Source organism: Protomyctophum parallelum (assembly GCF_964188405.1).
Source record: "Protomyctophum parallelum genome assembly, chromosome: 3".
Taxonomy (NCBI): Eukaryota; Metazoa; Chordata; class Actinopteri; order Myctophiformes; family Myctophidae; genus Protomyctophum; species Protomyctophum parallelum.
In genome coordinates, this window is record NC_139698.1 from 17,510,653 (window position 1) to 17,525,856 (window position 15,204).

Genomic DNA, 15,204 nt, shown 5'->3' on the forward strand with positions numbered 1-15,204 from the left:
AATGCTTATTTAAAACATTTAATTTAACCGATTTAGACCTGAGACCAGAATCTACAAAATGTCTTAAAAAAAGTTTTTCTGAAAAACCTGGTCTCTAAACTGCCTCCCCCTGGCCAGCCGGGGCGCCTGATGGAGGGGAAAGGAACTGGTTGGAATAAAGTGTTCCTTCCACGCGCTACGTCCAACCAGGGAAACTCCCCCCCTGTCAGGTGTAAAGGAGCAACTTGGACACTCAGGCATGAAGGAAGAGTTCAAGTCCGTTGCTCTCCCCAGGTTGGCGGAGGGTGTGTAGCCCAGGATCACATTAGATAATTGACACAGGGGTGAAAAATGGGTTACAAAATCGTGGGATAAAAAAATTAGTTAACTTAAAAAGTTTGCTGTGAATGAGATCTACAAAAGCTCATGTGGCACTCGGTGCAACAACAACAGACACCTTCACAACGTAAATATTGTTGACTTGCACTAGCCTACTATCTATCTATCTATAAAGAGATTTGATGAATTTGGTTTTGACCGTGAACTTTTGAATTTGAAAGAGTGTGTGAAAGAGTTATTTCCACCTCAGAGGTAAACACTAAATATGAACGTGTCAGTGCACTCATGTGCGTGCATGTACGCGTGATGTGCGTGTGCACTTGCTACTACGGTGCTATTCAAGTTCTAATCGTTCAAACATGTTAGGTGCAGCCTTTTTATTGTGGCGGCCTCTCTTCCTTTGAAATATACGGCTTAATATTGTTCTTATTCTAGAGTTGGTAAACAAGTTGGTATAGGCTACTATCAGCAATACGAACCAGTGGTGTAGTGACTTGATGGTGGGCCCCGGTGCGAGAATATTTTGTAGGCCCCCCACCACCGCCATAAACAAGTGTGCACTGTGCGTGCGTGCGCCCACGCACACACACACACACACACACACACACACACACACACACACACACACACACACACACACACACACACACCCTCACACACACACACACACACACACACACACACACACACACACACACACACACACACACACACACACACACAATAGGTATAGACTAACATTATAGGTGAGGTGACCGGCCACACAATTAAATTATTCAATTAAATTCAAAGGGGCTTTATTGGCATGAGAACATATGGTACAGCATTGAGTAAACTCGTCCACTCACAGTTAACAGTCTTTGTATTGAGTTTGTTTGTAATTCTGCAAACAAAAAAAATATTTCAATCAATCATTTAAACCAGCCTTTCAGCACCACATGCAGACAGCACCAGCTGCCAAGCTCAGTGTCCATATAATCATCAATAAACAACCTGCACTGACCTGGGCTCAAAAACAAAACTACCACAGCCGGATGTCTCCAAACTATCAAACATTCAAATATAGCATTGTACACTAACAAAGCTTGTACAAAGATTATATATTCCACTTCCACAGAATGTCCATAAGCATAACCATCAAGAAAAACACAGCTCATTATATGCCTTACAAAACCACAGCATTAATGAATGGAATGGATGTGGCTGTTACCAGAGTACTCACTCATTAGAAGGTCACCTTACAGGCCTTGTACTCAGCAAAGTCAGCAAAGCCCTTGGTCTGCAGTTCTCAATAGAAAGCGTATAGTCCACTGAGTCTCTCTTGTCCCATGCTGCTCCTTAAATAAGTCTTTATCAACTTGAGCTTGGAGAATGAGCGCTCTGCACTCGCTACAGTGACAGGTATGGTGAGATATAACATTAACGCAGTGCAAACATCAGTAAATGATGCCACTATATGTGTCCCTGTCAGGGCTAACTGGCACATGACAGCACAGTCCTTTGCAATTTGCAACCCTAGATTTATTATAATGATATAAAGTGACTTGCCATAAACCATCCATTCCATTGACTCCCCATCCCATATATTAAAAAAAATATATATATATATATAAAAAAAAATATATATATATATATATATATTTTTTTTTATCCCACGATTTTGTAACCCATTTTCACCCGTGTCAATCATCTAATGTGATCCTGGGCTCTACACACCCTCCGCTCTACGCACCCTCCCCATATATGGGGAAATAAATACTTTTTGAAATGTCTATGAGGCGGGCAGCGAGAAGAGCAGGGGGGACTTTTATTGGCTTTTCATCATGCAACTATGGTGCAGTTGTTCATGTCGCAAAAACGAGGGCGAGGCTTGATTTCATAGGGTGTGCCAGATTGATTGATCAGCCGTCACATTTATCAACGCTATAGTACGACGGAAAATCAGCTATTCAGCTATTAACGATCACTTCATACATGCCGTGCCGACCCCCTGCCTTGAATTTAAGACAGAATTTACACTCCATTGACGTTTTTAACTCAAATCTTTGCTTCTGGGGGGGGGTCCCTGGAACAACATATTTTCAGATGGTGAGTCAGCAGCCAAATACAGATCATTCTGGGGGTCCTTGACAGGAAATAGTTTGAATACAACTGATATAGAATAGAAACATACGTTTTACTGAAAACTATCATGATTTAGAAGACATTTGTGGAATCTATAGAATCAGGTCGAAATGGGTTAAAAAAGGTTTTAGAACCACCGCTATAGAAGGTCATCGTCATGAATTTCCATTTGGATCACTCGTTACAAATTACAATATTCATTTATTATTATGGGATGTCAGTATGTGTTTAAATGTTTACAGTGCACCGTGTTTCACATCCATGGATTCATGATCACACTAATAACCCATTTAGACCTGACGTCAACATTAAACAACTAAATCATGGCAGTTTTCTGAAAAGTCTATGTTTCTTGTGCTCAACCTTTTCCATGTCAAGGACCCCCAGAATGATCTGTATTTGGGCTGCGGACCGCCATCTGAAAACATGTTGTTCCAGGGACTCCCCCAGAAGCAAAGATTTGAGTTTAAAACGTTTGCTCTGAAGATTAAAAAAAAATAGCAGACCTACAAGCTCGTAGCGCGGTGCCGCGCTATGAGCTTGTAGATCTGCTATTTTTCAACAGTTTAAGCATAGCATAATGCTTGAAACACCAGAAGGGGTTTCCGCCCACTGTGTATGTGCCTGTTCCCACTGGCAGAGCCTGATTGGTTGAGCCTCAATTGGCTGAGGCAGAGGCTGGAAATTGCACAGGTGAAAGGAGTTGGCCTCATTAGGCCCACTGGCAGAGCCTGGCCCAGGTGAACCGTGGGTCCGACCACACACACACACACACACACACACACACACACACACACACACACACACACACACACACACACACACACACACACACACACACACACACACACACGCACACACAGAGACTTGGTGCATTTATAGATAGACAAAGAGTACAGGGGGGGAGGATTGCTGGAATTGCAGCATTGATTGTATATTATAAATGAACAGAGAGGAGAGAGCAGCCACATTCTGAGCTCATGGCACAGTTCAGGAGAGGTTAGATAGATGCAACACAGATTGTGATTGGCTGTCTCGGACTGTTCCCCAGTCCGGCCAATCATCTGATGGTCTCATGAGGATAACTGTATATGTTTGATCCCTGCTTCTGGTCACACTGGATTAACCCATTAACTCACCCGGCACAGAGATCGCCCTTTGACACATTTATTGTGTGTGTGTGTGTGTGTGTGTGTGTGTGTGTGCGTGTGCGTGCGTGCGTGCGTGTGTGTGTTTAAATTACTGTTTTTCATGCCACTAACTGACGTGAAACTGACAGCTATAGCTGACAGCTGTCAAGCGCTGCAGCTATGGCTTACCGCCTGCGGTAAAGGAAAGGTATAACAAAGCACCAAACAACTGTGTGTGTGTGTGTGTGTGTCGTGTGTGTGTGTGTGTGTGTGTGTGTGTGTGTGTGTGTGTGTGTGTGTGTGTGTGTGTGTGTGTGTGTGTGTGTGTGTGTGTGTGCGTGCGTGCATGCATGCGTGCGTGCGTGCGTGTCAAATGATCAAATTACACTACCCCGCTGGACCTGAAAATGACAGCCATCAAGCATAATTGATGGTCTATATCTATTGGGCCACGGAGCCCCATCTCAAAATATGTTGTTCCAGGGACCCCCCCCAGAAGCAATTATTTTAGTTAAAAATGTACGCTCTGAAATATATATTCAAAGATTTGCATCACATTTTCACAACTTTTCAAAAATAGCAGACCTACAAGCTCATAGCGCGCCACTCGGTGGCGCGCTATGAGCTTGTAGATCTGCTATTTGTCAATAGCTAAATATAACGTACTGTAGCGCTTAAAACATCAAAAGGGGTTTTAATCGACTAATCTACAGTATATTAAGTCGACTAAAATGTATTTTGGCAGCCCTGGGTGTGGTTGATTTTTACACTCGCTGTGGACGATGCTGTGGACCTCGCGATCATGTCTTCTCTGCCCTGATGGTGAGACCGGAAGTCATATGCGACAACCATCTTTTTTCACGTCAACGACCCCCAAAATAATGATACTCAGTAGCCTGCGGACCCCCTATTTGAACATATTATGCCAAGAACCCCCATGAGAGAAGATTTTTACAGCTCTATAGGGCCCCCGGCTACGGCTCCCCTATTTAAAGGACCACTTCACCACTTTTCAACCTATCTTCATATAATAGGTCCTCACTAATAATCATGAAAAATGGCGAATTTATTTTTCTACTCGGTCTGTGTCTCATAGGAGGGCTGTGGGCAGTTCAGAAACCGTCCTCCAGTGACATCATCGATGGGGAATAAGAGCTAATAGAAACGGCAGGCTTTCTAGTCCTGAAAAGTTGCAATGTGAAAATGGAAGCTGTTCTCACGATAACACCCTGTTGTCGAAATATTGGCCCGTCAACGTTGACCCCCGCCTCTCTCATCATGTACTCACGACACCAGAGAGAGAGAGAGAGAGAGAGAGAGAGAGAGAGAGAGAGAGAGAGATATATAGAGAATACTTATCGGTTCATGTAACACATTTTAACATACAGTTACAAATCAGAACAATTTGGTGAGAGAGAAATCTTGTTTCAAATTTTGGATGGATCCGGACGCTGTATTCATTCTTTTTTGGCAATTATTTTAGAGAGAGAGAGAGAGAGAGAGAGAGAGAGAGAGAGAGAGAGAGAGAGAGAGAGAGAGAGAGAGAGAGAGATCAATCTTTCAGAACTGATGTAGAAAGCAGAGCAGAGCAAAAAGTATACTTTAAACAAGAATCTTCCAAACTCCACATACCGCTGCTGCTGGTTCGGTGATATAGATTATAGAGTACAGCTCAGGAGAAAGTATTTATGAGGCCTCTGCTGTGTCTTTCCTGTCTGCTCGCGCACGGTGAATATACATGAAAGAATAGTTCATTAAAACGTTCAGGACGGGAAACCCCTTTTGGTGTTTTAAAGCATCATGTTATGTTATGTTGTGCCGCGCTACGAGCTTGTATATCTGCTGTCTTTTTTTTAATTGTGAAAATGTGGCGCAAATCTAACGTTTTTAACTCAAATATATTTCCAGATGGGGTTCGGCGGCCAATTACATCATTTTTTTGGGGTCCTTGACATGAAATAGTTTGAGAATCACTGACATAGACACATGCAGGTTTTCAGGAAACTGTCATGATTTAGACATTTTGTAGAATCTGGTCTCAGGTCTGAATGGGTTAAAACTATATTCTCTGTGTCCTCCTGCCTGGAAGCGGGAGGGAGGGAGGGAGGGAGGGAGCTCCCCAGCCCAAATCTCCTGAGAACTTTAACTCTTTAATTGCATTGTATATAGTCATAGCACGTCATAGTACATATGTATAGCATAGTAGTATATATGTAGTTTATATGTATAGTTTCATTATATAGATATTCCACTGTTACTTTCTTAGCTTACGCATGTTTCATGATACATGTTTTTATGTGATGTATTCCCATGCTTTTTTGTTCTTGCTTAATGTAAGTCGCTCTGGATTAAGAGCGTCTGCTAAATGCCTAAATTGTAAAATTGTAAACTCATTTAGGCCTCTCAACACCAGATTCTACAAATGTCTTCTAAATCACTACAGTTTTCTGAAAAAAAACTATGTTTTTATATCAGTGGTTCTCAAAGTTTTTCATGTCAAGGACACCCAAAAACGATATGTAATTGGCCGCCGACACCCATATGAAAATATGTTGTTCCAGGAACCCCCGCAGGAAGCAAAGATTTGAGTTAAAAACGTTCGCTCTGAATGAATAATATAAACAAAATCTGTGCCACATTTTCGCGATTAAAAAAAAATAGCAGATCTACAAGCTCGTAGCGCGGTACCGAGTGCCGCGCTACAAGCTTGTAGATCTGCTATTTTTTTTAAATCGCGAAAATGTGGAAAATGTGGCTCTTTTCGATAGCTAAAGCATAACATGATGCTTAAAACACCAAAAAGGGGTTCCTGCCCAGAATGGATTAATTTCTCCACTACTCTGCCTCTCATAAATTTGCACTTGGGTCCTCTCAGCATTCTGTCACATAGCGCATGTTAATGAATGCTGATGTAGGCCTATTAGTGATGTTGAGAGACACATTTTTTGACTTAATAAGCTGTTCTTTTTAATGGGTGCTTCGCTATAATGTTTTTTGTGGCTCCATACACATTATTATTGTCATCATTTTTTTTGGCTGTCTCTTTTAATAGGCCTAGTAAAGGTTGCCAATCCCCTAACCACTAAGGTTTATTTTTTAGCGCACAGAGTTTGTCTCAATGGAAATAGGCTCTACGGAATATGCACGGCAGCCATATTGGAAATAAATTGGGCTCCCTTCCTTACTTCCTTCTAGATGCTAATTAAGGCACTGTCCCGCTCTGGTCAAACAGAGTCAGGGTGCTGATATTGCGCTTTTTGCATGTGTCCATTTGTACCATTATTTTGTACTGTATAGCCTTCATTAGTATCATTGGTAACACCTTATTAAGGAAATAAGGATAAGTAGCCCAATTTATTTCCAGTGCGGCTGCTATCTATGCATAGAGCTGACTTGAGTTCTGGTTTCCCACCTTTGTCGCCACAGTGCTGGATAGAGATAATTGCGATAAGATATAAAGTGATTTTATAGTATTGCTGTTCTATTCTGCCTATAAGATACAGTAAGTTCGTTGGATGAATCCTATAGGTCTGACAGCCTGGGTGAAATGCTGATTGTCATATCTGGGTAAGGGTTTGAATACCTCCGATGTGATTGTTTTGGTGGACTGAAGTGGCTAAAGGATCGATGGGTGGATGGAGATGCCAAATAGGAAAGAGAGTGGTCTATAGTCAGATCTGTGCAGTGTTTCTCATTGTCTATTAGTTGCAATCTGGGAACTATTTTTTTTTTTTTTTTTAAGTAATGAACAAAGACATTTTTTTTGCCACCTGCTGTTTGCCATCTGTGTTGACTCTTGAGAGATGAATTAGTTGTTGACTGCCATTGGTGGGTTGCGTAGTAGAACACAATAATAACATTGCCCACCCAAAAATAAAATATATTATTTGAGTGTTACAAATACAAAATATAAATTTTCTGTTAATGAGACAATGATTGTTCTCACTTATGTTCTGGTTAGGGTTTAGTATAATAGGACCCAAAAGCAGAACTCAGAACCAGCTGGATACAAACCATTTGTATTTGTTCAACCTTAATTAAAACAACAGGTGAAAAGCATAAATAGGCTTGGGGGCTGTGTTGGGCTGGGTTGGGCAACTTTGACGAGGGAGAGGGACACTACATGTCCACACTCACTCCAGAGGGCCACGTTGCATAATTACTGTCGTAGCAAAAATAGCCGATCTACAAGCTCAAAACGCACCGCATGCAATATTTTAATTTAAATCCTGAATACATTTTTGCTATTTTTGAATTGGAATCCTGAAAAGTCTGTTCAGCTTCAGACAGCAAAGCATTGGTTGGAACTTGTTTTAGCAAAGCTAACGCACGGGTTGAATCCAAATGCAACTCAGACAACTCGTGGTGAGCAAAGTTTTCTCTTGCTCTTTTTCCAGTTGTTAAATCCTCCCTTGGCGAAAGAACTGCCACTGGTGTCATCATGGCCATGCAATAATCCCTTTTTCACGGCTTTGTTGCAAGTGAAACTTGACTCCGGGTCAATTAAAATAAAGCCGCCGCCGCCGTCTGTCTTTATTTGAGGTATTTGAGGTACCGCTTGGTCCGGGTGATACGAGAAAATCTAAAATGCTTCCAGTTCGTTTGTTCTGCTGTATCGCCGTGCTTTTTATGTTTGTTTGTTTTTTTTCTTTCGTGGCTACTAGTACTAGTCTGTCGCTCTGTGATAGACGTCAAGACGTTCGCGTATGCCTATGGGCAGGGCCCATGGGCAGGGAAGGGCAGGGCAGATACACAGGGAGTTGCTATAGTGTGTAAGCATGTTGATTGACCTGTGCGCCAGTTAATTCAATTCAAAGGAGCTTTATTGACGTGAGAAAACATTATGTTTACATTGCCAAAGCACACGTCCCAAACTCTTCTCCCTTCTGGCTCCAAAACTGTGGAATGCACTTCCCATTGCAGTCAGAACTGCAGCATCACTCCCAATCTTCCGCCGTAGCCTGAAAACCCACCTTTTCAGACTCCATCATGGCCCTTAGCACTTACCCTAAACCCTTAGATAGCATTTCTGTTGGATTATATAGCATTTGATACAGACTTATAGCATGTTATGTAGACAGCACTGTAATTGTATTGTATGTAGTCATAGCACGCCATAGTACACATATATAGCATAGTAGTAAAGATGTATAGTTTATATGTATAGTGTATGTATAGTTTCACTATATAAATATTCCACTGTTACTTTCTTAGCTTACGCATGTTTCATGATAAATGCTTTTTATGTGATGTATTCCCATGCTTTGTTCTTGCTTAAATGTAAGTCGCTCTGGATTAAGAGCGTCTGCTAAATGCCTAAATTGTAAATTGTAAATTGTAAATTGTAAATGTAAACATATATGGGGTCAAAATACAATAAAAACTCTTGAGAATGGGATGTAGACAGTACAGCATTTTTAGCATACTATATATTTAGCCAGTATGCCATTCAATAATAAACTACTTTTTGTTTTGGACCGTCTTGACAGGGGGGGTGCATGGTGGGGGGGCTGCCGGCCCAAAAGCCCCATACTTGCCGCGCCCATGGATATTACATCATTTATATCACAGTATTTTTAGGGACAAAAGTGCAGAAGTACAAAGGCGCACGTTTACAATTCCATCTCTTTTTTTTGGTAGATGTTTTAATGTAGTCATGCAGTGATGGTGCTTTGCTCCTCGACAGGATTGATTAATTCATTGATTCATAAACAGAGATGACGTCCCTTTTCCCATGAGGGCTTGTTTCGGGAGTAAGGGAGTATTTGCTGTTCTCCAGGGGCTGCAATCTGCATTCAAAGATTTTCCTAGAATCGATTTGCCTGTCTGCTTCCTGATTGGTTTGTCATTGCGACCGGGTTTTTTTTTTCGACCAATGACAAAGCTTCTAGGAACATCTTTGAACGCAGACTGCGGCCCCTAGATGTGTCACAGAGACTACATTGTTTTCTGGAGCGTTCTACCCATTGCTGGCTGTCTGAATACCAAAAAAAGAAAGAAAATTAGAGGGTATGCGCATGCATAAAGTGAATGGCAAATCGAGTGGCAAAGTGACAGGTAAAGTGAGTTTAACATTTTGTTTAATGTCGTTTAAGGCAATTAAATATGACTTTTCTGTTTGGATGGCTGGGCTGTTTAAGGCCAGAAAGTAGTTTTTAGCCACTTATAGTAGGCATTCCTGCATTACTTCCTGGTTTGATGATGATGTCACGTGCATACCCTCTATAGACCGATTCCCAGAGGGTTTCCTGGGTGCGGCCATTACTGAGATGTACCATTAAGTGCAACAGCACTGATTAGCTACACCTGGCCAACGGAGCACCTGCTCCATGGAATACACCTCAGTAATGGCCGCGCCCAGGGCACCCCTCTGTGAATCGGTCTATAGCAGCTTTATGTGGGAAGAGCAGATCGGTATTATTTAACAATGATTTAACTGTTCTCTATCACCACCCCCCCTCCCCCCTTCCCCACTGCAGGCATCGCCAGCGGCTCTGGCGAAGACCGTCCTGGCCGAGGTGCCCAACCAGGTGGTGGACTACTACAACAGCAAGGGCATCAAGCCCAAGGTTCCCAGTGAATACCAGTCTTCCCTGTCCTTTGGCCACTGACTGCCCCCCCCCCCCCCTCGAAGACTCCTGAATGCCCCCCCCCCCCCCCCTTAAGCTGACCTTATGGACACGGAAACACACAGCCTGACCCCTAGCTGCTGCTGCCGGGAGTGCGGCCCGCCACTCGAGGTCTCGGTGGACTTTGAAGGAAAATGTTTACTGTTTCCCCTCCCCCTCCCCCACCCCCACCACCCCCCGATAGTTATTTGGAACTTTTGATTTGTTCGCTGTTGTGCATGCGGGAAGCCCGCTTAGGGGCTTGAAACTCACAAAGCGAACGTCACCGTTCAGAACTCTGTACAGTACAGCGGCATGGATGTAAAGAATTGTAAGCACACGCACATCCACGCGGACGCACACAACACCGCACGACTATAGTCGACGACTACACAGCTGGCACAACATGGCTGTCATAGTTTATGACCAAACATAGACTCACAATACGTTGGTCTTGAAAGTCTTGAAACGCTTCCCTCAAATGGAGACTTAAGGCAATCTCTCTTAAAACTGAGTGGAAACAATATAGAGAGATAAGAAAATATGAACATGTGCGGAACCAATATCACGGTAAGTCTTTATATTAGGGTGGTCCTTCATATTGCGGCAGTGGCATGATTAGTTTTAAAAGCACCGGTCCTAGGTTTGTTAGCGGCCGTTCCATCGCCACTTCTACCCATCATTTAGAGGCTAGCTAGACCAAACGTGGCTCTGCACGATAAAAATCCTCATTGTTGATAATGGACCCTTATGTGTCAATTTGGTTAATTTGTATACTCTGAGAGTTACAAATGGATTTATGAACACTGGGAATTTTACGTTGCATAATATTGTCACGTCTTTAATTACACGCTGCGACACTTTACCTCCTCGTGTCATTATTGACTAAAATCTTATTTCTGCAGAGAGATGGACAGAGAGATTGATTATTTTCTTTCAATATCTAGACACAGGTTTGCGCATGTACCTAGCAAATAACGTACAGTCGTACACAACACAACACCGAATAATACAGGGCACTACACAATGAGACAACACAAAGGGATAACACGACATGCAAACAGAATGAGACAACGCATCAAGACAACTTAGGACATAAACAACGAACGAGACAAACAACAGCGACACAACTGGAGAGAGCTCAAGGTGAGACGCCATGAGATAACTCGACAGCGACACGAGATGACCCACCCGGGGACCAGATACCAAGATAAGCACAACGAGACAACGACACAAGATAGCACGAGGTAGCACAATGTAACGCGCGGTGACACATGTCCCGCGATAACCTCGACACAAGACACAATGCAACAAGATAAACACAGCAAAACAACATAATGATACGACATAATAAGATGACAACATAACGAGACAGCACAAATCTCTGCTTCCTCCCCCCACCGGCGAGCATGATACTCGGGGGAAATGCCAACCATCAATGAAGGAATGTATGACCCTTGACCCCATCTCCCCCCTGTAACCCCCCAAGCCCCCCCCCCCCCCTTTTTCCTGTTTCCTGCACTCTAAGTTTGTTTTTATAAGAGTTTGTTGAGATTTTGCTAAATTTCGTATAAAGTTCGTACGTTGTTTAAAAAGAAAAAAAAATAAGCATTTTGGATTCTCCGACGATGCTGAACTGAAGTAGCCAGCTGCCTTGTAGAGTCATCTGCACTAGTGATGCACGGCTCCTATATATAGGGTGCGTTTGGAAATGCGCCCTGAACGCACTGGTGTGCTCTCTTGTCGTTCGTTTATTCAGTGCACTCAGTGCGTTGTCGTTCGGAAATCCAGTGCGCTGCGCACCGGGTGTGCCGAGTGCCTGCACTGAGCGACCCTACCGTGAAGCTGGGGTTGTCCGGTGTGATTCGCGTCACAGCTGTGGTCGTTCGTAAATAAGGCACACTGAACGCACTCTGTGACGTCACCGCCCACCACACTCAACAAACTGACCACATTCCCGGTGCGCATTTCCGAACGCACCCATAGACACCGTCCTGCACAAACACACGTTTAACCCTGCAAGACCCAAATATGCTTCTCTGTAACATTTTAATTTTAATTAATTACTTAATAAAAAAACACCGTTGATGTTCATTGTTTAGTCTTGCAATGGCATTGGTCATGGTATTTGCATATAAATACCCCCCACAGAGGCACAAATTTACACAACTTCAAAATCTCTAAAATGCATGTATTACATATATTGTTGTGATCATTAGAATATCTAGAACATGTGTTATGTATTATTGTGAAAGATATCCACCAAATGTAAATTATTAATGTATTATTATTATTTTAATAATTATTATAAATTTGCATACAATTTTTATTTTTATTCTTTTTAACATAAACAACAACAACAACAACAACAACAACATTTAAAGTCCTAGTAGTAGTCCAAACTAGTAAGGTTGAAATCTCTTTTTTGCAAGTAGAAATACCCCCAGGTCTTACAGGGTTAAACTGTCCAAAGGGAGCATGAGTCACCAAAACCCAAGGAGCATTGTGTCTTCAATGTAACGCACCCATCGGTATTCAGATGTGTAGTTCAAAAACCTGAACTCACCTGAAAGGGGATTGCCTCGTAAATGGCGTGTGATGACAGAGTGGTGCAATGAGGCAATCACTTTCACAGCAGGCCGCGCTGCTCTTTGATGCAACCTGCCGAACAGAAAATTAACTCGCCTTATAGCTTCTTTTATAAAGCTTCCACCTGCTCAGTTCCACATGAATACTGACTGTATGTTATGCTCTCCTCGGTCTCACTTCACGGGAGACGAGGAGAGCTGCTGCGTTATACAGAACAGTGGGTAGATGGGTTTGGGCACACATGAAATTACATCATGCTGGTCTTTTATCAATCTCTGACAGAGTCGGGAGCAAAGCAGTTATAGACCAGCAGCCAGGGGCCTGCCCAGTTCAGAGTACTATAGTAAGAGAGTGGCGACACTAGCGTTGACTCCCATTGTAACAATGGAATGCGGAAGTGCTCATTCTATCTCAATGGGGTAGTTCCAGCCATAGGAGCAATGTTTGGAACTATAGCCCAAAATGTGTACTTGTATTTCACTACAATCGTTACTATAGTTACTTTGGATATTTTAATTTTGATTAGAAAACATACATCAACCACTACATTTTGGACATTTGAAAATAGCATATCTACAAGCTCACAATGTGTCGCAACGCGACGCATTGAGAGCTTGTAGATCTGCTATTTTCAATAGATTTCCTACACATTTTGAACTTGTTAAATGGGACATTCTGCAATATGAATACTTTTACTGTTAGTACTTTAAGTGCATTTTGATGCTGATAGTTTTGTACTTTTACTCAAGTACATTTTCAATTCCGTACTTTTACTTGTAACGAAGTAGTTCTAAATGGCAGTATTGGTACTTTTACTTAAGTAAAACAATTGAGTACTTTTCCCAACACTGCCGGTCTCTAAACTGCCTCCCCCCTGTCAGGTGATGAGCAGTGCCCATGATTACAGCATAGGCAATTGACACCAAGGGTGAAATAAATGGGTTACAAATCGCGGGATAAAAATAAATAGACACAGGAAACATTCCAGTTAGAACAAAGAGTATAGGTCCAGTCAGACCATACAGTTAGCGGATTCGAATGAAAATCAACCGATAATCACCAGTGGGTTACTCGAATGTGTGAATGGCTCGCCTGGAGCGTTCAGGAAACGCAGAGATGTCCGATGTGGGCCCAGACTCTTCTTAAACAAAGATGGCGAAAGCAACTATTCTTTGTTCTGTACTTATATACAATAGTATGGTACAAAACAAAACACTGAAGTCCTTAAACCAGAAACCTAACCGGCTCGTACCTCAGACATTGGAGAAAAGTCTACAAAAGAGCCCAGACTCTTCTTCAAAAAAGATGGTGAAAGCAACCATTCTTTGTTCTGTACTTATACATACAATAGTATGGTACAAAACACTGAAGTCCTTAAACCAGAATCCTAACCCTAACCCCAGTGTTAACCGGCCACGTAAGTGACTTAGGTCGTTAAGACTGATATGAGTTTAGGGGAACTCATATCAGTCTTAACCACCTAAGTCAGTTTCACAATCTTTTCGCTTTGGCCACAGTCATTTTCACTTCTGTGTTTCCTAATCACAGCCACCAGGTGAGCCTGCTGGGGGGCTCGATTGCATTCGAGTGATGAGTCAAATACCGGTGATTAGATTATGGGTTGATAACATTGAAAGCGGGCGGCCCAGTGGGTCGAGGCGATAGCCCCGCTCCCCAGCTATTCATTCCAGTGGAAGTTGCTCAGTGGCGTCTTGAAGCACCCGGAAGAACGCTCTACTTCCGTATTTGACTGTACAGGGTTTCCCTCGTCATGAGTCCACGGGTCCACCTGCAGTTCACGCTCCAACCACTAGGGCCGAGCGCTGGAGAGCCTCACTGGGGGGCTTGGTCTACACTAGGTCTCAGCGGAGTGTGCATCACTAGTCCCGCTCGTTTGTAAAGGCCAGAGCAGATGATGCATGACAATGACGTGTGTTGTTTTGCATGCAAATACCTTCAAAAGGAAACGCCGTTTCTTCTCTCGTTGCATTATGTTCTGGGTAGTTAATTATAATGATAAATGATGATGATGATGATGATGATGATGATGATAATTGCAGTTATATGATTATTATGACGTTTACAGGGATGTTCTACTCCAACGGCATGTTCATGTGGTAAAAAAAAACTGACAATGTGTGAGTAGATTTAAAAAGCACAACCTTTACTGGATTATCTTGAGTATCCGTTTAGATTATTAGATTATCATGGTCACATGATTTATCACTGTGTAGCCATGAAGTATATTGTGTGCAAAACAATGACAAGCTAAATGAATTATGACAATAAAAAGCTTTATGAATAAAGACCTGTTGTGGCGTTCTGGAAGCGAGGACGTTTATATTAATCAGTGACATATGAACGAGGCAAAATGTAATGAGGAAAGCATTTAAAAAAATGTAAAATCATGTTGAATGTGAACTGTGTGTGTGTGT

At 42.4% G+C, this 15,204-nt stretch overlaps 1 protein-coding gene across 1 annotated transcript in view; it reads left to right on the forward strand.

Annotated features, from left to right (window-relative positions):
* The window catches only part of cpne4a (copine IVa), a gene marked incomplete at its 3' end in the record, with an annotated part of 235,482 nt that extends 225,299 nt beyond the window's left edge, over positions 1 to 10,183 (forward strand). Inside the window, 1 exon segment of the mRNA XM_083761970.1 lies at positions 10,052 to 10,183. Coding sequence (XP_083618096.1) covers positions 10,052 to 10,183 — 132 coding nt within the window.
* Between the last annotated feature and the right edge of the window lie 5,021 nt (positions 10,184 to 15,204).